Source organism: Thamnophis elegans, chromosome 3, assembly GCF_009769535.1.
Source record: "Thamnophis elegans isolate rThaEle1 chromosome 3, rThaEle1.pri, whole genome shotgun sequence".
Lineage (NCBI taxonomy): Eukaryota > Metazoa > Chordata > Lepidosauria > Squamata > Colubridae > Thamnophis > Thamnophis elegans.
The window spans coordinates 23,707,446-23,731,881 of NC_045543.1; the positions used below are offsets into that span (position 1 = coordinate 23,707,446).

General features: G+C 35.1%; 1 protein-coding gene across 1 annotated transcript in view; it reads left to right on the top strand.

Annotated features, from left to right (window-relative positions):
• The window catches only part of MACROD2 (mono-ADP ribosylhydrolase 2), a 1,066,625-nt gene that overhangs the window by 640,847 nt on the left and 401,342 nt on the right, over positions 1-24,436 (top strand). Inside the window, exon 8 of the mRNA XM_032212948.1 lies at positions 5,031-5,103. Within this exon, the coding sequence (XP_032068839.1) occupies positions 5,031-5,103 (73 nt within the window). The remainder of the gene's footprint in view (positions 1-5,030; positions 5,104-24,436) is intronic.

A 24,436-nucleotide genomic window follows, 5' to 3' on the forward strand; every position in this document is an offset into this window, starting at 1 on the left:
AAGATATTGATCAGGTTTAAATAGATCAGGAATATTTGAAATGTCAAAGGTGTTTGGCTTTCTGTATATATGTACAGAATGAATGCATGTGTGTGTGTGTGTATATACAACACGCACACCCACACACATAGTATATATATATGTGAATATGAGTGTTTGTGCACGTATGAATGAGATTGTACTATAGGATCTTTAAGAAATTATTGCAGCAGGGAAGGAAGTTGTATGCAATGCATAAATCTTTGGATATGTGGCAGTAGGATTGATACTGTTAAAAAAAGCCTGAAGGGTCACAACGTATTGGTGTAGAAAGTTCTCCAGCTGCTCTTATTAGGCAAGATTTCTCTCTCCATTTTTGCACTGCTGTGCCGTTCAATTAGACTTCCTTTTCAAGTGTTGGGATTTTGTTGCTATTGCACAAAGTACTCGTTGAAGGGTAAGCTAGCTCCTTTGAGATGCACTTGAGCTACGTTCCCAAAACCGTACTGTACAGTTAATTCTGAATACAGATCAAGACCATTTTTTCCCACTTGCTCTTGAAAATGAAAGAAACACAGGAAGAGAGAGCTACCTTTGAATATTTTCTCTCTCTGTCTGTGGCTCTTTTCTATGTGTGTATACACTTATAATACATGTATTATACAGTATATTTCCTTTAAGCTTTCCATCAATGCAAAAGGAAGGAGGAAGGGAGGGAGGGAGGGAGGGAGGAGGGAGGGGGAGGGAGGGAGGGAGGAGGGAGGAAGGAAGGAAGGAATGTTTCTTTTCTTATAGGACTTTTGACATTGTAAAGTTTTTCATAGATTGCTCCTATGTAGCTGAATAAACAACCTATATGAATTTTGATATGTGTATGTACTGCTTTACCATAGCGTTCAGCTAGGGCACTATAGTATAAATATTAACATTTTCAAGGTGAATCATCCTTCCAAAGGGGAAAAAAATGTTTGTTTTGAAAAGAGCCAGTGCATAAACAACTACAGATTTTAGCCAACTGAAATACAGTTTAGGTACTCTCGGTGTACATACTATTCAATATAGTTCATCATCAGACAGGCATAGAAAAATGAGGCAGGGGATCAAGGCAGGGAAAACTATTTGCTGAAGGGATTAGAAACTCACTTGGAGTAAGTATGGTGGGCATATTAGATTTGCTGTTTTGAAAATATATAGTTCTTAAAATAGTATTTGCATGGATTCAGTTATGTGGCTCCCCACTAAAATAATTCCTCTTGCAATCTTTTAATCATATCTGTCAACTTTTCAAATGGCAACAAGGAGGAATTAAAGGTTTTATCCTCCTTGATTTCTTTTTCTTCTGTATAAAAATATTTTATTCAATTTTCACATTCCATTTGCAATCATTTATATACAGGGTATTTACTATAAGAAAAGAAAAAAAAAGAAAAAGGGCATATAAACGAACAAATAAAAAGGAAACACAACTCATCATTCACAACCCCACCTAACCCTTGCACCTCATACACCCCATCTACCCCCTCCAACTTTCCTTCTCCTCTAACACTCCCCTCCTACTTCCCTTTCCCCTCAAACCTTCCTTCTCCCTTACTCCCCCAAACACCCTCCTACATACTCCTTACATTCCCCTTACTCCTTCCTTACTCCTCCCTCTTCCTTCCCTCTACCTCCCTCCTTGTGTATGCCTTTATTCGAGTATTGTTTGATCTGATAAAAGTAAAGTGAACCAAGGAAAAAATAATAATAATAATAATTAAAAAAAAAAGAACCACCGTATATAAATACATTCTTGTCTTATTAAAACTATATTAACACCCCCCCACCCCACCCCCCACAATCCCCATCCCTAATCCTCCCGACTTCCCAGGGCCCACACCTGGCACTACCTTCTATCTAAAATATCTGTATACATATGGATTAAAAAATAAAAGTAATATATCAAAAAAAAAAAAAAAGAAAAGCAGAGAAAGAAAAAAAAAAAGGAAAAAAGAAAAGAGAAAAGAGAAAAAAGAAAAAAAAAGAAACCACTCTTTGTGTTGATCTCAGCCCCCCATCTTTATCTATGCTTAAATAGTATAAATCATTCTATCTATATTTTATTCTCATCTCTTACTTCTTTGCTATTTACCCCGACCTTCTGTAGGCTCTCCCGTTCCCTTCCTAAACCTCATGATCCCTTCAATAAGATTTAAGCAGCGTGGTTCATGCCATATATTCAAATATAACTTTACAGACAAGTAATCAACTTTCCCTTCTAGTAAATTTAAACAACGTAAATGATCTTTCTTTACCCCTTTTTCAAACAGTAATTCAAAATAATCTAACCAGATTTCCCCTTCTTAGTAAAGTTAAGCAGCGTAGATCAGATATTACTTTACACAGGAATCAATTTCTATCTTAAGATAATTCCAACCGACTTCCCCAATAACTTAGTTCATTCCACATGTATTTTACCCTCATCCCCACTTGTCTGATATTTACCACTATCAAATTTATACTACCATTTGTTTAAAATATAACTCAGAGCGATTTGTAGCATAAATCATTCCACATATTCCAATAATACTTTCAGCAAGAGTCAGTTAACCTTCTATTTTAAGGTAGTCGCTTCTAACAAAGTTTAAACAACATAAATCATTCCGCATTCTTTTTACAGTTATCTTAAGATAATCCCAAGCGGCTTCCTGTTTCTAATAAGCTTTAAACAACATAAATTTTGCCCTCTTCCCTTGCTTGTCTGGTATTTACCACAAATAACGTAGTTCATTCCACATGCATTTTACCCTCATCTCTTGCTTGTCTAATATTTACCACTATCAAATTTATACTAGCGTTTATTTGAAATGTAACTCAGAACTATTACAACCAACTTTCCCTTCAAATAAAAGTTAATAGCATGGATCATATTCAAATAATACTTTCAGCAAGAGTCAGTTAACCTTCTATTTTAAATAGTCCCATCTAACAAAGTTTAAACAACATAATCAATCGCATTCTTTTAACCACTATCAAATTTATGCTAACGTTACTTTAGAATCTAGCTCAAAGTAGTTTCACCCAGCTTTCCCTTCTGATAAAAATTAGTCCACTTTTTCTACCGGAGAGAGGTCTCAAACCCCCATTCAGTCCTCAACTTTAGGAAGTCTTTTGAAGTATCTAAATTCTCGATCTGCGTTCTTCTGCTTCTCCGAGGGAGGAGGGGCTACCCCCTCCATCTTGCAGCCGCATGGCCAGCCGTTTGCTTTTCTCCTTCCGCTTGTCTCTCCTCTCTTCCAAGCACGTCAGGAAGTCCCGCCTTCAGAATCCTACAATAGAAATCTTGAGCCTCTGAAACAGAGTTAAGACGAAATCTTTGATTCTCAAATGTAACCGTGATGCCGGCAGGGCCTCCCATCTGTATCGAATCTGTTGACTCCTAAGCTCTTTAGTTAAAAAAGTGTAGTCCCTTCTTGCTTTCAACATCTGGGAAGGTATATCTTTGAAGACAATCACGTCCTGGTCATCAACTCGGAGACTGTATTATGAAACTTTTGCAACAATCGCGTTTCTAGATTCTTTTGTAGAGAAATGTATAATTATGTCCCTCGGGAGCTGTCGTGTTCCGCTATCAATGAGTTCTGGCGATAGATTTTCCGAATCTGCAATCAAAGTTAAGTCCCGGGCTTCCCAGCGCATGGCCTGAAGGCTTCAGCAAAGGTCTGTTTCAACTTCTCTTGCTCCTTTCACGGAATCTCTGACTCTTATTGAACTGCCTTCCTATCAAAATTTAGCATCATAAGCTGTTCTTCGTTATTTCTAATTTTTCTTGTAAAATTGAATATTGGTAGTCAAATCAAAATTAGCCTTCTCCAGACTTTCCAATTTGTTCTCTATTTCAGCAGAGTAATCCGACAGGGCAGACACGGCTGCAAACGTATTCGCCTTCATTTGATTAACTTTAGATTTTTAGATCATCATAAAGTTGCAATACAAATTCCTTAAGTTCTTGCTTAAAGGCATCAAAGATTTTAAAGAGATATTCCTGTGTTAAACTTCTCCAGTAGAGGGCGTTAGGAGACAAAGGCTGTATTTCCAAAAAAGATTCTTTAAATTCTTTAGACACATTTGTAGCAAGACGCTTCTTTGATCTGGGTGCCATAATAAATAAACAAGTAAGCAGCGCTTCGCTCCCCTCTATTTCCAAGAAAAAGAGTTTATTTTGTAAGGAGCGGTCTGCAGGAAGATAAGCCCGGCTAAGTACATCCAGTAATCATCCACGGAGAGAAATCGCCATTTTGAAGTCTATTTAAACAAAGAAGTCTTTAAGACGAATGGTGCTGGTATTTACGATAGTAATAAAAGCATAAATCTCACAGGGGTGGTACCCTCCCGTATCAAATCTAGCTTGAAAAAAACTTTGTTTTGTCCTGGGGGGGGCTAGCCTGTCTGGGGCTGCCAAAAAAAAAAAAGGCAGCTGAGAAGAACTGGCCGGAGATAAAGCTCCGCTTCGGCTGGATCTAATCTCTTCCACAGCCAAAAAAGAAAAAGGCTGTGGCTTACGAATAGACCCTAGTCTACGGAGCTACCCTCCCTGCCCCTTTCTTAGCCAAAAAGGGGTGCTATCTATGATCTTATTTAGATATACAGACCAGATCTCTGAGGAGCTCGGTGGAGCCCTCCTCGGCAACAGGCCACGCCCCCAGGAAGCCTTCTTTTCTTGAAGACAAAGATAAATAAAGCAGAAAGGTTGCTTGTCATGGCCAGTTCTTACCAGAATACTATCTCTTAATTTTTCTCTCTTCTTCTATCTCGCTAGGATCACACCCATTTTGACTACTCAATGCATTTAATTCATCAGCAGACTTTTTAACAAAATAAAGGTACTACGTATAAACAGGGAATATAAATGTGGTGTCTAAACAGCAGATAATGCTACTAATTTAGCATCAATTAAGAAAAGAGTGCTGACTCTAATATGAATGAATATATATCCATAACACATGTTATACAGTTATATATAAAGATATATACAGGTATGCACATAACCTAACTGATTTTCTTTCTAATCTTAGGTTTTCCAATGAGCCAGCTGCAGTCATCGCACTTACCACAATCAAGGAGTGGTTGAGCAAGAATGATAATGAGGTATGGTTATAGACATGACCTTATGTTAAGATTTGTGCTTCATTGTGTGCGTTTAAGAAATGACAGAGAATTGGAATGTTGATTTTTAGTATATGTGGTAAATAATACACCCTGATGTCAAAGAACGTACAGTAACATGCATACATAAAACATAAATAGAGATTATACAAGTCATCCATATTAGGGGGGACAAAGAGTCCTCTGTAGCTTTTAGATAAAAATATAGAAATATAGAAAACTAACATGGTGGTCCATTGATTCTGTGTTCCTATATTTTATTTATTTTTAATTTTTAATTTTTGGTGGATGTTGGATATATGTTTACCCTACGCATGTTTAAACTTGGTACTGATGATCATGATGTTGATCAGATGATATTAAATAGTCTATGGCACTTTCCAAGGTTTTTACATACAGTCCCAAGCTTGTCATGTATGCCAATATGGGACCTAATAAACCTTGAAATGTTCAGGCTTGTTATGACTGAATGATGAACCAAAGGTAATCCTAATGGCAAACCTAAATTCTTCACAATTTAATTGTTTAATGCAACAGTACAGTGTATATAGTGTAGTATTGGAGGAATAGGAGATGAGAGAGTAAAAAAAAATCTTGACATGTTACATAGTTGTTTAACCAGTGAATTTCGTGATGATCATACTTATTTGCAATGCAACCTTACTTATATTTAACCAGAAGTAAGTTCCATTGAACAATGACCGGTAAGTTCTGAAGATATAGGGTACTGTATGTGGGCTGAAAGCATTCGGCTAAACTGTTAAATGGTAGTAAATAATTTGTGTTTTTGGTATCTCTCTGCTGTCATTTTCTCTTTTGGTGGTGGTGGAGGGAACCCCAGCTTTGATAATCCTAGTGGAATTTGCTTGTAGTTTGTAGGACTGTAGCTTTTTACTAAAATTTTGAATGAGAGGTTTCATTTAGAATAATTTAGAGGTTCATTTGTATTGATCTTGCTATAGTTTTAAATGTAATGGATTTAACCATTTTATTTGAATGTATGAAATGATTCAGATTTTAATATATGCATTTGCTGTATACTTTTCTTGTTGTTCTACTATGCTGTTTACCTTCATATATTTATTTGTAGGACTTTTCAAACATTTATTTAGTTACCTGTTTATTTATTCTATTTTTATACTGCCTTGTTTTCCGAGATTTCACAATGGGAATATGTAACTAGATTATAGGCTGAATCCAAAGTAGTCCATTTACACATATAAAATGTCCCTCATACATGTAAGAGCTGCTTTCATTAGACTGATAAATAAGAACGACATTAAATCATTAAAATATTATTAGTGCTCAAATAATTTATATAGTGATTTGCATGAATTTGTGCAATTTTTTGCATATGGCCATATCAAAGACTAGTAAATGCTGCTACCAAATTACAGCATAATTCTATTTCTAAGATGTCCAAAAACAGAAGTCACTTTTGTGACACTTTTGTAAATGAAAAATAAAGTTGGTATAAAATTATTTGAAAACACCTATAAGTGCTTGTATTTAGCTTTGCAATTTTTTTTTTCATATTGCTTTGGATTCAGAGCTGATTGTTAGCATTTATACGGATTAAAACAATGGCAGATATTAAAAAGAAAGGGTCCAATTTTTCAATTAAATTTAGCAAGCTAACATATTCAAATTAAATTTTAAAAATGTTTCATAGGTTAATAAAATAGCTTTTGAGATTTCAAAAGATAGGAAAGACTTTCAAAAGAACATGAGATTAAGCTTCTGAAATATGCTGTACAGATATCAGCAATTCTTAAGTAAATATATTTAGGATTTATTACTGAATTGCCATTGCAAATGAACAAGAACCTAAAGTCCTTACAAAATATATCTTATGTGTTAAAGGGTATAGAACAAAGTTACTGTATGCTAATTGCAAAACTTAGAAGGTTGGAAACAATTTTCTACAAAAGCATGCTGAATTGGAATAGTCTACATTTGTTTTTGTTTGTTTTTTTCTGTAGAAATACTTTAGAAGCTCATGAACCAAGTGGAGTAAATTGTAAACTGAAAAAAAAAAGACACAGATCAAATGATGAGTTGCTCTCTATAAATTTGTGTGATCTTAAAATATAATTGAGGTGCAATTAATTTATGAACATGTTTGAAGTGTCCTGATTTGCAGTTAGTAGTAAATCAAATTTGGAAGTTAGTAAATAACAGCATATCGTATGTACAAAAATATGTTGCATTTATTTTACAAGAATGGCAATTATCAGCAATACTAGTCTAATTTTTCTGCAGCTACATTAGTTTATATCTTCAGCAAACTGCATTTTCACTTTTCAAAATGTGATCTAAAGGTTTAATAATGCAATTATTCAGATTACAGAATAAGGTTTGGCTTCATGCTAAAGGAATTTATCCCTTAGAAGGAATTAATTTGAGAAAACATGCTAAGCATGTTCATTAAAAGGTTGCTGGTTTGGTGATTAAGTGAAAGATTCTGCCTCTTGTTTGTTCATGTTAATATTACAAAAGAAGGCAATTTTGGGCTACTGGCTTCAATGGTAATTTCTCTCTCCTTCACATAATCTTTGCAACAAACTGTGCTTACTTTGGATGCTTCTATCTGAAATGTTCATTCTGTAAAAAAAAAAGATCCAGAATGGCATGACATTGTACACGTTGTGATGTACACTACATTGTACAAATATGGAACTGATCAGTAGTGGGTTTCCACATTTTTTACAATCAGTTCGCATGCACAGAAGTGTCCGGGTGGGTGGGCGGAGCCTCCTACTGCCGCTACTATCAGTTGCCTAGTCTCGGCTGAACCGGGAGCAACCACCTCTGGAACTGATGGTTTAGAATTAGAGTTGACTGCTATTGAAATTAATGGTGAAAATAGCTTTCATTTCTTGCAAGAACTGTTGCATGGCTTGGTTTGATTTGGTTGGGTTGGGTTGTGGACTGGGTTCTATGTTCAGCCACCCAACCTAAATTTTATTTAGCTCATCTGTTTCTTGGCTGATGTTGTTATCCATTATTGCTTATGGTTTCTAACTGGCTATATTGGATTAATGCTTATTTAGTACCATTGCTGAATTTGGACTTGTGTTGACCATTGACCTGGCATCTACCTAGACCAAGTACTCCTCCCATTGTTCACTCATGGCAGAGCAAAGCCAATGAGCAAAGAGGATTTCTCTATCACAAAGATTTCAAATCAATTTCCCCCTAGAGCAGGGTTGTCAAACTCAGATCGTCACAGTGGCATCACGTGACGTAGTGGGACTTTCCCCCCCCTTCACTAAACTGAGCATGGGCTTGGCTAGTGTGTGATCCATCTGGCCCACAGGCTGGGAGTTTGACAGCCCTGCCCTAGAACAAGTTAACAAAATTAAAGTTGGTGGTATAGTTTTATTTATTTGCTAAGGGTTTTTGTCAACTATTTTAAATCTCATATTTAAAAAATCAAAATAGATCAAGGAAAGGATGCCTGAATGTTTCTACAAGGAAGGCTTGAAACGTACAGCTTCCTCCTTCTCTTCTGATTTAAAGGGCTACATTAGTTTCTTGACGTGATTCCCAAGAGACTGAAAATGAAGCCTTCAAGGGGCCTTGGTTACACAACTCTGGATGACATTCTAGACATTTAAATACTATTTCAGATAATAGTTGAATGCTTGAAGGCATTATCTATAATATAATGAAATGTTTAATTACCATAGCTGGTTATTACAATAAGGATTCTAATGGGGGGAAGACACTGATGTAGCAATGGTAATGCTTACAGACAGTAAAAAACCTTGAGTGGAACATCCCATATGTTCAGAGGTAACAATATATACCTATCCTACCATTCCCTTTCCTAATAAACTGTGTTAGAGAAAGCATAAAGATGGAAATAAGAAATAGCGAATTAATGAATTATTAGAGCTAAGACCCCTGCTTTCGAGTCTGAGAAAGTATACTCACGATGAGGAGATTATAGTATTCTTTTTAAATGACTAATAGCCATGTGTTTGAGGGCAGTAGCATTTTTTTTATTTATAACCTTAGCTGATAGAAGCTATTTTGACCCATCTATTGCAATATTAACATTACAGGGTTTCTGCCTTTTATTTAATTGTGTGTGGCATTCTGTTCTTTCTGTTAAATTGTGCAATTTGGTCTTGGTCCATAAATAAATAAATAGGCAGCTCCTAGAAATGAACTTATGAATTAATGAACTTAAACAGTGCTAATACTAATAACAATCATAAGTATTAGATATTATTTATTCATAACAATAAGAACAAGTAATCTAATAATAATAATTGATAAGATTTTTTTTGAACTTAGAATATACTCACAAATGAACTCAGGTTTGTTCATTTGTTCATTCGTTTCAATGAATCTTGAAATTTTGTTCACGTTTCATCTTCCAGCAGGGGACCTCATCTTTGAATCATCTCATTAAGCAGAAATGTTGGACCGTACTTTTTAGAAAACAAGAGAAGAAACATTTCCCTTAGAAGACCTTTGGTTTCATTACGCTTAATTAAGTACAGATAGTCTTTGGCTTACAACCACAATGACCTCAAAATTGCCATTGCTAACTAAGCCAATTATTAAGTAAGTTTTGCCCCATTTTATGACCTTTCTTGCTACAACTCTTAAGGGAATCACTTCACTTGTTACGTTAGTAACACAGTGAATCGGGCTTCTCTATTGACTTTGCTTGTCGGGTAAAGGTATTCACATAAGGTATTCACATAATACCAGGATACTGTAACTGTCATAAATACATGCCTGTTGCCAAGTATGTACATTTTCATCATGTGACCATGGGGATACTGCTACAGTTGTAACTGTGAAAAATGGTCATAAGTCACTTTTCCCCCAAGTGCTGTTGCAACTTCGAACAGTCACTATAATTGGTTGGAGTACCTGTATACATCTTTGGATATGTTTACTTTCTCTCCCCCCCCCCTCTTTACTTCTTATTAACAATCTTTGTAGATATTTCTGTAATGTTAGTAGCAACAATAAACAATCATTGAATCAGTTTTGGAGTGTAAGGATTAGTAAATTAACAGCACAGCATTTCTTTTTAAACACAGTGTTCTCTGGGTAGTTGAACATTAGTTCCTTCTATTTCTATATTCTAATTAAAGTAATAATCGCAAGTTGTTGATTGAAGTGAAAATCAGCCATCATCCTGCTGTCATTTACCTTTAGTCAATAATGGGAAAATATATTTTTTCAACTTTGTACTTAAAAAAAAGCTTAATATATAACATCTTTCAATTAAATTAAAGATAATTTATGTTCATTTAGTAGGACTTCCCACGAACTTACCTTCATCCACTATTTTTTTCTGCTTCTTTTACTTAAATGATTCAAATAATCTGTTCTTTTTAAAATAAAATGCTATTAGAATTTTAATTACAGAATAAAAAGGAAGCAAGAATTAATATTTGGAGTGAAAAAAGGGAAAAAAAGATGTTTATTCTAATCTTCAAAACTATCCCTCGTGACTTCATTTTTTTTTCTATTTCCCACAAAAAGTTAATAAGAGGTTTCCAATCATCATTAAACTTAGATAATGTCTATCTTTAATTATAGCAATTACTATGGCCATCTTTGCAAGTTCCATCCTCTTAATTATCCATTGTGCACAAGGTCAAATCTTTCTACCTTTATTCATATAGTAACACTAATCTCCCTGCAGTTGTTATACAGTACATATACACAAAGTTTCATATCCCCCCCGCCCAGTTTGCTTAGCCATCAAGCTGAAAAGAAAAAAAAAACTCTGATTTCAATTGTAAATGTACCTTTAGAATCTTCTGTATTATTTTATATATAAAGTCCAAAATTTTCCAGCTTATTCACATGTCTATCAAGCATAATAAAACATCCCTTCTTGCTAGTCAATTAGCATTTCATAATTAAAAATAACTATAATAATAATTAATTAAACATTACCTCTGTTTTTAATGTGTTAACATTTAATTAACTAAAATAAGTAAGGGTGCAGTCTTCTCTCAGAGGAGCATGTGCTATTATTTTTACTGGATCATGTTTGCATTTCTGAAACGGAGACATTATTTTATTAGATACTTTACTGATGAACTATGTCAGTAGAAAAGAACTTCAGAGTTCAAAGGATTGTCCTATTGCTGTTATGTCAGAATTCTAATAAGAAAAGCCCACAAGATAAGTCATTAGTGAACATCCTACAGTTAGTACAGTTAGTATTCAAAGCACTTCAGTGCGTCTGACATGAAAGGAGCACCCAGTACTCAAAGATTTCAGTCTAAGCCTATATGACCTTCTCTAAATGTAATACCAGATCAGAGGGCATCTGCATGGATTCTAAGGCTTCTGGATGCTTTAGTTTTTGAGAATTACATCTTTTGATTCTCTAGATGCATTTGGTATAAGCATCATCTAACGTTTGATTGCTAGGCTTCATGGGAACCAGCAACATTGGAAGAGAAGACAATTGATCACTGTACAAAGTACTTTCAAGCAGTTTATGGTGCAACAATTGCCCTAGTTCCTTGAATTCTTTGCAACTTTTGCTCTTTTGGTAATCAAGCACTTGGTTAATTCAGGACCATAACTTGGGGAATAATCTAGTTAATATTTATTATTCCTTGGATTTCTCCAGGGAGTTATCATTGATGTCTAGAAGTGGGAAGGAGGGAATAAGGCCAAAATCTTTTTTCAAAATACACTAATACTATCCTAATAGTATCCTAATTGTTCTTGACATATGTTTGCAATTCCAAAATAAACTAACTCAAAATATCTTTGTAGCTCTGTTGTAAAGAAATACTAAATCAAATTTCCACTTCTACTTAGGAGTGGAATACCTTGTTAAGAATTATATGCCAGTCAACACTTCTTTGTAAAATGTATATGATTATTACATTATTGTCAGATTTCACACAGATGGAAACTTAAACTGGAAGGCTTACAACGAAATGACATAGCTCTAATACTTCATAGAAACTAGAACAGTTCTTAATAATGAAGAAGACTGTCTAGTGACAGCTATAGAGTCATACCATATATATACAAACCCCCAAGGTTTAAAGCTTGCCTTTTTTCCTCCTGTCTATATATTATAATGGAATAAGAGTTGCTTATTTCTTAGAGACATACAGCATTATTAAAATGGACCAGTCTGGACTTAAGCCCTTTCTTTTGGACTCTAACCATTCAGGCCTTCACAATTATTAAAAGTAACAACTTGATTCTCTATAATTGCTAATTAATGCCACTACAACAAAGCTCTTCACTGTTTGGTATTTATAGTAGTTATCCAACAATTGACATGTTCTATGCTATTTTTATTTTGCATGGCTGAGCAGGAAACTGTTCCTTGAATGCCAGATACAATAAATCAACTAGTTGAAATCAAGTGACAGTTTAATTATTCTGCTTTCTTTTACAGTGCAAATACCACAGTTATTGCACCCGTGTATTTTCAAGATAATTCAGTGTAAAGAAAATATTAACCCAAATTTATTTGAAGAGCAAATTGTTAATTATCACCAGCTTGCAATATACCCTACAATATTTATTTATATTTTTAAATATCTTATTTGTACAGCTGCCCATGTGACATGAAAGTGACTCTGGGTGGCATATAATACAATACCACTTCTACTCATATATCTTTGTACTGTAATGAACAAGTATATGGAGAATCTGTAGTCTGCCTTCACCAATTTAATTCCTTACAATATAGTGTGAATCCAGTATTCCTAATTCCCCAGCTGCATTGCCAAATCTACTAAAATTGGAAAGATTGGGATGGGAAATGCTGCTATATTAGGAGATCATTTTTATTGTCTTAATTTGTACATTCTTACTTGGTGATATAATTCTATCTGAAATCATTATTGTTGATTTCATTTTCATTTGACATTTATTGACCCCAGATGTTTTATCTTGTGTTGTCTTGTGTTTAACTTGTGATGAAGTGACTTGCAGGTATCCATCACTATCCATACTGCTAATTTTTTTTCAAAATAGATCATCACAGACAAAAGTCAGCCATAGACATCTTTATAGTCCCTCTATTATAGTATTTCTCAGTCCATTAAGTAGACAAGAAGAAAAAATCAACTTTGCAGTTGACTCTACTTTTATTGAGATTGGCTACAATAACAGACTCTTGCAAGTCAGATTGTGCTGACTGCTGCTTCTTATAGTTCATATATCTTATCTTAGCTGCTTCTCAATGTTATATCATTATCATGGGCTTAAAATATGTTTTACTCTCCATGCCTAATGATGCATATCTCCATGAAGATCATCTTTACTTTTCATACTACCACAATCAATTACCATGTAGGTTGATATGATAGCTGATAATTTTCTTCCTTATTTAAGTTTTTCAGATATTTTGCATTGCTATTGTAATAACTATAATGAAATACCTACTATATTGTATTAGGATGCTAACATCCTTCAGGTTTCTTACATGATTGGCCCTTTTTTATCAGTTATCAGTTTTTAAGCCTATTCTGTTGTTGTTTTTGGATTTCTGTATTTTACGCAGCATCAAAATGTCCAAGGTAACTATCCCAATGCAGCAATTCATGTTATATATTCCTTCCGTTCTAAATATCAGGAGCTTATGTGTATTAGAAAATGCCAGTTGTTGTATCTTTCTACTGTCCCTAATCTGAACGATATACTTCTTTTTTTCCAAAACTTCTTCTTCTCATACTTCAGTCACATCTTAGACTTACATAAAATTTGTACATTAGTCATAATCATTATTTGATTGCTCCAATATTTTCCTTGATTGCTTATATTTTTTGTAGCAGTTCATTCTTTTGAGACATTTAGTATATATGGTTATACTTCTGTTGGATTATTTCTGATATGCTAGTTGTGGCACTTACTTTGTCAGTCATTTGCATTCATGATTTAATAAGTGATCCCTTTTCTAGAATGAAGAGGTGAAATAGCACTGAGGCAGGTTTCTATTCTGCTTCAATCCAAATATTTTGTATACTTAATATATAAATGTTCCTCTTTACTTTGCATTGTTAGAATGACCAAGATTGCTAACTACCATTCTGAAGCTCTTTAGTGAACTTTAATTCCAGTTAGGTGATCTGGAAAAGTCCTGAATTCCTCTTTTCTATGTTGTCATCCTCAAAATATCAATAAGCCAAACATTTGATGAGAGATGGCTGTAGTTGCCGCCTCAAAGATAGAGGTGATAATGCTTGACAGTAGCATTCTCATACTTGCTTCAGATTTATAACATTCTCCATATAAAGAAATAAATGCATTATTTATAATGTAGAATTTTACAGATGCACTGTGTCTTTGTATAGCCTACTTGATATACATAGGTGGGAGACCAAAGACAGTGAATTGTCCACTAGGACATTGATGCCTATTTTTATTCTTTGTAGGAAATGAATCAAAAGTCTCCAAGAATCTTAATGGGAAGCAATATGCATTCAGACAATATGTCAGAATTTTGCTAGATTATTTGCCTCTGATAGGTTCCATGGTTAGTTTAAATGCGGTATTTTTTTTTTTAACAGAACAATCCCATTCCCTTTATGAAACTAAATTACCTCTGTTATGCATTTGTGCCAAACCTCTCACCAGTGGCTACAGACAGAGCTTAAATCAAGCTAATTGCATGATGCAAGATCTCATACCCAAATATGTATGATGGATTATTAAGCACTTCTGATATTTGGTGAAAGCAAATTCCTTAGAATCCTTGGATAGTGTTTTTAATTAAATACTATCCCAATGCAGACAAGGTAATCCTATAGCTTAACAAGTATACTATATCATGCCTTCCTAATTTGGAATAGTGCAATGTGCTCTATTTTGGGTCTTCCCTTGAGGAGCATCTAGCAGCTTCAACTAGTATAGAATGTGACAGCATGTATTGTCAATGGCACTGGTTATTTTGCACATATAATGCTACTACTGTAATTCATGGTGCTGGCTGTCACTTTTAAAGCCACTCGTGTCTTTGGTCCAAGCTACTTGAGGGACTTTGTCTACCTAGTTTATACCCATCTTATCTGGCCTGGCAAGATAGACATGCTTTGGGTCAGCCAAGGAATGAATTTAACAGATTATCAGAGTTGGGTTGGACGTCCAAGCAGGAGACCCTACATCTGCTTCTACCTAGGATTGAACTCACAACCTTCTGATTGTGAGGCAAGAGTTCCACCTCTAGGCCACAGTTGATCTGCAATGGTAGTTGGTGGACTGAGGAGGTAGTCCTGCCATAGCAGCTGCCCTATAGAACATTCTTCCTCTATCCCAACCCTGATGGCCTTTCTGAAGACCTGGTATATTACTGGATCTGGGCACCCAATTTGGTAAAAGTATGATCTCCTGGCTATGCCAATGTTAATTGTGATACTTTCCTTGTAAGTTATATATTTTAATGTTAATGTTATTGTTTTTACTTTAATACTGTTTGCCACTCCATCAGTTGTCAAGATGGGCTATAATATTATAAATGGCTATTAAACACATAACTCAAAAGAATTACATGTGCTTTTTTCAGACCAAGCTAATCCAAAGTATGTCTCCTATACTTCGATATCAGAACAATGGTACAGCTACTGTAGAATCCATGAATCCTGCTAAATCTTGGTGTTTTTTTTTTTTAAATGAGCTGTTCAATCAGTGTCCTAATTTACAGCCATCTTCAATCCATGAACCATTGTTTACACATGGCAGTAGTTGTATCACACCTCATGCTGAACTCAGTGTTGCCTGGTGGACACAGTGTGAACTACAACTAGCAAGTCCCAGGTTCCAATCTACCACTGTGAAAATCACTTTGTCTGATCTCAATCTGTCAGTTCAACCCAAATAAACTCAACCTATCTCATAAGGTTATGGGTTGTGTGAATAAGATTGAAAATTAGGGAATCAAATAGACTTCATTGTCTTTCATCTATAGTGCTTTTCTTCATAAAAGCATTATAGTACTTTAATTCCTGCCAAATCCTAGCATCTCATGATACAGTTTGAAACACATGATTCTGACATTTAATAGATAAGGTGATAGCAGTCAAGTATTTCATAGATATGATATTAGACAATATGCTGGAGAAGGTTAAAAATGTCTATCCAATTGATACGAAATGACAGAGCTGGTGTTTTGAATGCTGTAAATGAGAATTGGTAGGCGTACTGTATGAAGGATGGTTATCCCAGAGGGATTAGAGAAGCAGCCAGTGTAAAACTAAACAGAAGAGTAAAGGTAATAGAGTTTAAAAAATGAAGTATTCGATATTTATTATGACACATAAGGCAATGTTGTCATTTAGTCAATTCTATAGAAGTGGGTGAACGATCTATCTAGGAAAAGTTTGAATAATGAATACACTATCTTGGTATTTGAGGGAGCTTAGCACTGTGTCTGTCTGTCAGTCTGTCTGTCTGCCGGCTTGCCTGCCTGCCTGCATGTCTATGGGTACAAAGGCAAAATTCTACCGCCAGGAATAATGGCAGAAATTGAATTAAGTTGACTTTTATCATAGAAGTTGGAGTCTAAATTCTGTCCCTGTCAATTTAAGAATAGATAGGAAATTCAGTAGGGGAATCTTTGAACATTTGATATTTACTGGCGGGTTATGAGGCTGTTTTTCTTCTTGTTTTTCCTACATATCTTCATGAACTTTTGTATTCACAAGTTTCATTACTAAAAAAACCAGTAATTGATCATATCAATTAGTGGTCTAGATAAAAAACCAGAGGTTTTTTTAAAAAACCATACAGATAAACATTGCAATATACTTAATATTACATTGATAGCTAGGAGCTACAATATGTTTAGAAAGTGTATGTGTTTAAATTCTTAATATTTGAGTCAAAACCTTTAGCAATAGCATTGCCTATTTTAAAATCAAAAAGTTAAAAAAAAAAAAGCACCAGAACTGTAGACTAGTAAAAATTACCCTGCCTACATCCAGCAGCAGGATCGTAAACTGACAAGTGAGATAACAGTGCAAGGCTTTAGGTGATTATTAAATCTAGCACTTATGGAGCTAACATTAGAGTTTCTAAGATGTTCAATTCTAAATTGATTCTGAGAAATTGCTCCATCTCTCTTTTAAACCTAGACCTGAAGAAGTAGGCTTAGTTTTATCTAAATGAGGTGGGGTTTTTTTTTAAATTCCGTTAGAGCGATTTGTAAGAAGGCACAGTGAAGATGACAATACTTCCATTATAATAAAGTATAGGGGGGTCAGAAGGGCTTAAAGGGCAACCCTTTGGTTATGATTTAACTTATGCAAATTATCAGGAGTAGTACAAAATAGAGATAATTTGCCATACTTTAGTCGTGGGGATAGCTTTGATTATAACCTCATTCTAGAGCAGTGTTTCTTAACCTTGGTGGCTATGCTGGCTGGGGGATTCTGGGAGTTGAAGTCCACAGGACTTAAAGTCGCCAAGGTTGAGAAACACTGTTCTAGAGTTTACTCTGGAATTTAGGCCAGTGGTGCAATAATTATCCTTTGCAGAAATTAATCATACAGCAACCCACAATCTTGCTGCTTAACTTCACTTAACTTAGCCAGTGTTGCAAATTTCACAAGGGCTTTAGGTGACCTAGACCTCTTACCACTGAGCATTTTTTTTTGGGGGGGGGGGCTCCAGGGGTGATAGTGAAGAGAAGTGAAAGACTTACAGGAAAGGCTTCAGGGTCACAACTGGTTATTGAAGAGAAACAGTCACTGCTGCAAAAAAAAAAAGGGGGGGGGGTTATTGGGCTCCTACAAGATGTAATCAGACTGAAATCCCAATAACAAGAACAGAGGCTGGAGTTGAAGGATTATCTGTGTTTTTCAGCCATTTGCTATATCATAGCTGAACATAACTCATAGGGTTGTTATGAAGATAAAAGAACACTCCTGCATGTGCTGCTTTGATCTGAGAAGAAAGGTAGGATATAAATGTAATATTAAAAAAAAAAACATTCTCAGCTTGCTGATAACCTAAAAGGGCTCTCCTTCCTTTAGAATAGGACGTAGAGTACTTTCCAACAGGAATCCTTTGAAATCCTTCATATTATGTCATGGGAAAATGGTGAACAAATACAGCAATTAAGCAAAATTGTTCACTTTTCGATCCCAGTTCTTTTTCTAGCACATTGCTGTACAACTGGGTTTTCCATGAATAATTATAGTGCATTGGAGACATCATATTACCACTCAGTTAACTTTCTTTAATTGGCACATTATTGCATCCTCATAAATTCTGTCAGGAATTGCTATGGAAGACTTTGTAGTTTGACGGAGAAAAAGAAAGTAAGTAAAGACCTTAAGACAAAAAAAAAAAAAGTCATTTTAAGATGAAGGATTTAAAATTCCAGGTTGCCTGGATGTGGCTGAGAGTGAACTAAACTGCTTTGAATTTCTTGCTTTTAAGACTGCTAATGTAATGAGCCTATTAAATTGTCTTTATGGTAATGAATATGAGCTCGGGCAGAACCGGACAAAGCAACAAACTTTCAAATGATATGAATTTCTTTGAGTGACTTAATGACAGATCTTTCTATTTATGGATTTCATCCAGTTCTTCCCTTCATGACTCAGGATAATGATGCTGACAATTAATTGAAGAGAAAAACTCTGTGTTCTTGAGATAGTTCTTGGTAATTGCTAGGTTTTTTGTTTTGTTTTGGCTTTTCTATGCTCAACCTGGTCCCTAATAATGATTACTTTCCTCTCTGCTCCGCTAATGAAAGCTGTAGGTTGAGTAAAGAGAATGACATTCTAAGAAAATGGTTGATAAGAGAGATGTTAGCTTGGGGCATAAATATTCTCATTAAAGGTATGGGCCCTTTTTACTTCCAAGTAATCATTTTGAGATTAGATAAGTGTTACTTATTAGAAATTTGTACTGAAAGAACCCAAGCACCCATTTAGAAAAGCCTCAAGGGATGTAGGATAACTGGCTTGTCTTTAATTGTTTCATAAAACTGCTTTCCAAAATGTCCTAGAAAAAGGACAGTTTAGAAGGAAAATGAAAAATGGTAGATAAATTTTGAGCAGTGTTTCTCAATGAATGATTACTGTGAGAGTAAAAAAAAAGTATGACAAATATGTTCTAGGCAAATATCTTTTATATAATATTTAAACCAGTGGTGAAATTCACATTTTTTTACAACTGGTTCCAGAGGTGGGTTCTTACTGGTTTGGACTGGTTCAGACAAGTAGGTAGTAAGTCATCTGGCCATGCTCCCAAGCTGGTTCTATTGGCGCTGTAGGCACCGCCATCTTATTTTTTTTTTTAGTATTTGTTTACTACTGCACATGCGCACACAGCGTGCATCAAGTGTTCGCGCAGCGCATCCCTGAGCAAACCAGCAGTAACAGAAGCCAAAACCCACCCCTAACTGGTTCTGTGGGAGTGGCTTGGAGGGTGTGCGTGGCAGGGGAAGGATATTGCAAAATCTCCATTCTCACCCCACTCCAGGGGAAGGATACTGCAAAATCCCCATTCCCTCCTCACTCCTGGGGGAAGGATATTGAACAATCTATATTCCCACCCCGCTCTGGCGCCAGTTCTCTGAACTATTGAAATTTTCCCCTACCAGTTCTCCAGAACCTGTCAGAACCTGCTGAATTTCATCCCTGATTTAAATCAGTTTTCTCCAATTAAAACACAGTGCATATTGTATAGGTGCTTGGTGTGAATACTTTGAGGATTTCCTTGAGGAATTCATTTAATCTAAGTTTCAAAGTGAATCAAGCTTCACTGTAAATTCCAAGTCATTAAGAAGACTGGAAGACATTGGTCTTTGGTACTTCTCTCAATTCTCAAAAACTCTACAAGACCAAGTAAATAAGCAACTGTCAGGAAATGAAATATAGATTGATTCATTCATTTTGCTTTTGATTCCTTTTTAAAAGAAAAAAGAAAAAGAAAATGCTCTTTAGAATCTCCAGTTTTCTCCTTAATATTGCCATCAAAATGATAAAAATATATATTTACCTTATACACATTAGATATGCATTAGATGTCAATGGATTAAAGCCATTTACTGTTACATTTATGTCATCCTAGACCAAAAGGTACGTGGAATTCAACAAATTCACCTTTTCTATTTTTCTACTGAAGTAGAATTGATCCAACGAACTTTTACAGGATTGATTACTTTCATTCAAAGGACTTAAGGATAAATCATGTATGAACTAAAAGATCATGCCAAAACTTAATAACTTTTATAGTGATATTTTTGAACAGGTAAAACCCCAAATTTACAAACCAATAACTCAATATAGTTTCATATTAGGAGTTGAATAGTCCTATAATATAATAATAATTTTACACCATGAAAATTGTGTGTGATATTTTAAGATTCATTTTAAGATTTATAAAAACTTTTTTTAGTTGGCCTGTGGATAAATTTGACATTTTGATCTGATGTTCATTTATAGATCTCCTGCAGCATTTCCTTTCAAAAAGAGTTAAGTGTATTCTACAACATTCTAGTTCTCTTTTAGTCACAGAAATCTTGAAAACAATTTGTTTCTTCTTTATGTGCTTTGACTTGTATCCATGATTATGGTATATAATTTATTCAAATTTGGGGAAATTCTGGCCTTCAGGAAACCAAAGAACTAGCAGTAAAATCCTATTTAAATCTACCTAAAAGGAAACTTGTGTTAAAATTATAAAACAATTTATTTAGCTATTGTACTACTGTATGCTATAAATCAGTGTGGCTTCTATAGATTCAGATTATTTTTAGCTGTGAGGTTTATGGCTTGTTATTCACAGTACGTTGACACACATAAACACAAATACTAATTGGTATACATAAATACATACATATTCATTGTGCCTGACTTTTCTTCATTTTTTACACTTTAAAAATTTCTTTGTTTGAGTCTCTTGAGGTGCCAAGTCTCATTGACAGTTACCGTAAGCAACTTAAACTTAATCAATCAATCAACCAATCTGTCAATATAGGACCACTTGTCAAGACAGTCATCAGAGATCTATTCAGAGTTGACTTTACCCTTTAGGACTTGTTAAATTTGCCACAAGATCAAATATTGAAGAATACTAAAAACTATGTAATAGAAGAAAATTTGATATTCTCTAATGCATGCAGCAGCTCTTTGTATCTAGTTTACTAAGCTATGTCAGAAACATAACTAAATTTTGTAGAAGAAAAAAAGATTTTGCTTAACTGAATTAGCTATTAATTTGCATTGTTATTATAATGTATAGTGATGTGTTCTGTGCTGTATTTGAAATTAAGGATGATTGAAATACAAGGATTAGATTAAAGCCATTCGCTAATTCACAGAAGTGCACTGACATGAACATAATGGCTATTGCTTGGAATTCAAACTCAAGATTTCATTTGAATTGTTAAGCCTCAAATTGGAGACTTAACTCCTCAAATTATCATGAGGGCTACCTATCCCTATCTTGCAACCCTGTTTGAATGAGAGTATGGGATCATTTCTACTCTGTCTTTCATGGATATCCATTAATCATACTTATGAAGCAAAGGTTTTCCTCTGGGATATTTTTATTCCTTTCTGTTATTTTCTTCAACAGACGTGCAATTTTTTTCTTCTCCTACTGAGATATGGGAAGCTGATTTTATTTTTACTGATGCCTTTTGAACTTGTTTTAATTGTTACATTTCAGAATGAATTTTAAAACTTGCATAGAGCAAAATTGCTCTTTTGTTCCTTAAACTGTTTTGGAAATTTTGTTGAAAGATGACAAACAAATTGTGTAGTGAACAGGATCTTTCAAATTCAGACAAAATTATATAGTACATTGTATTTTTAAAGCTCAGTAGCTTAGTGTCTGAAATGCCAAAACTATAATTAATTCAGTTCACAGTTTCTAAATACATTCTTTTATAATAATATAGAATTATTGTCATTAGGAGTACTTGACCTCATGACTTGTTTTCATCACTGCTCTCAGAAAATGTATCATCTTTAATTCTGTGCATCAGTGTTGATTTTGTTACTGACATACAGTTCGTTCCACTGATCATGGGTGTAAATAATCAGATATTGTTAAAAATTGTAATATGTATGTATATATAGTACATGCACACACATATATATATATGTTGTATTTGTGCTGATAAATAAATAAAGGGAGACTAGTATAGATCTATTTCAAGCTATTTAGCTCTCATCAGCTAGCCATACCCTTACTGGGAATTGAACCTGTGCTGTATTGCATCTAAGGCAGATGTGTTAACCACTAAGCCACAGAGCTCAACTCCTTATCAGCCAAGCCAGGGAAATAGGTATGTATTTAGTGTCACAACCCCTAGTATGCCCAAATATGGGAGGAAGTCTACTGCTTCCATTCTCTGTCTATTGGCTCGTCACAAAACACCCTCCAGACAGAAACCCATTTTTTTTTTACTGTTGCCTTTGTTACCTTTGAGCTAAATAGCTTGAAATAGATCTATACTAGTCTCCCTTTATTTATTTATCAGCACAAATACAACACAAATGTAACAAAGGCAACAGTAAAAAAAATATTGGGTTTCTGTCTGGATGGTCTCTTGTGACGAGCCGATAGACAGAGAATGGAAACAGTAGACTTCCTCCCCTATTTGGGCATACCAGGGGTTGTGACACTAAATACACACACACACACACACAGAGAGAGAGAGAGAGAGAGAGAGGAGAGAGAGAGAGAGAGAGAGAGAGAGAGAGAGAGAGAGAGAGAGAGAGAGAGAGAGAGGGAGAGAGGTGTCTGTGTATGTGTGTGTGTTTGTGCCTGTCTGCCTGTCTACACACATACAGACACACAGAAGGAGACAGTGGGGAGAAGGAGAAAGAAAAGTGAGGAGGGAAGGGATAAAAGAAAAAAAAGGTTAATATTCATATTATTTTCTATGTTCATTGCCACTCATATCTTAGTCAGTTCCTAGATGTACTATTGCAATGTGCTTTATACGGAGTTCCAATGAAAAGCATTTAAAGCCCTATATGGCACAGGGATAAATTATTTGTAAGATCTCCAGTATCCTGTAGTTTTAACCTATTATATCAGATATAATGGAATCTGGTAAATAAAACTATTTTAAAACATGAAAAATAAGTTGTTCCCTGGCTTCTGTTAATATGAAATGCTGATTCAAAGATTAGGAGAGTCCATTGAATATTGCTTCACACTACATAATCTCCTACCAATCTATCTTTCTGACAAGTACTGTTTATTTATTTAGTACAGTTATATCGCCGCCTCAAAGCACAGTTTAGTCTTTTTATTAAATGTATAGTTTTTTTGTCTACCTAACAGATTCTTTAGTGGAGGGTCACAAAATGAAGAAAGAGTCACTTTAGTGTAGTGATTAATGTAGAGGTTAAGGCTAAAAACCAGGAACCTGGGTTTTAGTCCTGCTTAAACATAAAAGAAGGATAGGTGACATAGGACCAGTCACTTTCCCAGCTTAATCCTCCTCACAGGGTTGTTGTTGTAGGAAAAAATGGAAGAGGAAGGAGTGTTATCTTTGTTTGCCACGGTTGGTTATTTATGAAAAATAATAAATGTAGGATAAACAAATTAAAAAAACCTTTTAAAATATTACATAAATCAATAAGAGCAATAGATTTAAAGGTTCCACCACAAAACCGCGTTCGACTAAAGCGCGCTCGACGAAACCGCGTACCTGACGTCATCACAGCGTGACGAAAAAAGCACTCTGTGAACGCTAAAGCTAAAATTAACCCCTAAACATAAACCTAACCCCCTAAACCTAACCCTAAACCTAACCCTTAACCTAACCCTAAACCTAACCCTAAACCTAACCCTTAACCTAACCCTAAACCTAACCCTTAACCTAACCCTAACCCTAAACCTAACCCTTACCTTAACTTGAATCGGCTTGCTTTCAAAGCGCTTTTTAAAGCGCCCTTTTTTCTCTGCGGTCGCTGTTGTCGCACTGCTGATGACGTCAGTGACGCGGTTTAATTGGGCGCGCTTTAGTGGACCGTGGTTTTGTTGTGCCATGGATTTAAAACACAGACCTCTAGACTCTGAGAAAAGTTGTTTTAATATCAGAGTGAATAAAATGATCTTCACCAAGTCAAAAGTAAGCCAAATTCTCTAGAATTGATATTCCCCAACAAAGAGCTAATTCTGTTTGGCTGGAGCTCTTTGAAGAGTATGTTTAGCCAGGAAAACATACTAAGCTTACTCTAACTGCATGTTTTCTCTCTGGAAAGACCACATTGGTTTTCTGTCTTGGTGTTTCTGAAACACCACATGCCCTGTTCATAGAACTAGTTGCCAGTTCCATTTAAGTTCAGGTGAAGTTTGATGGACCACCACAGATTCGTTTTGG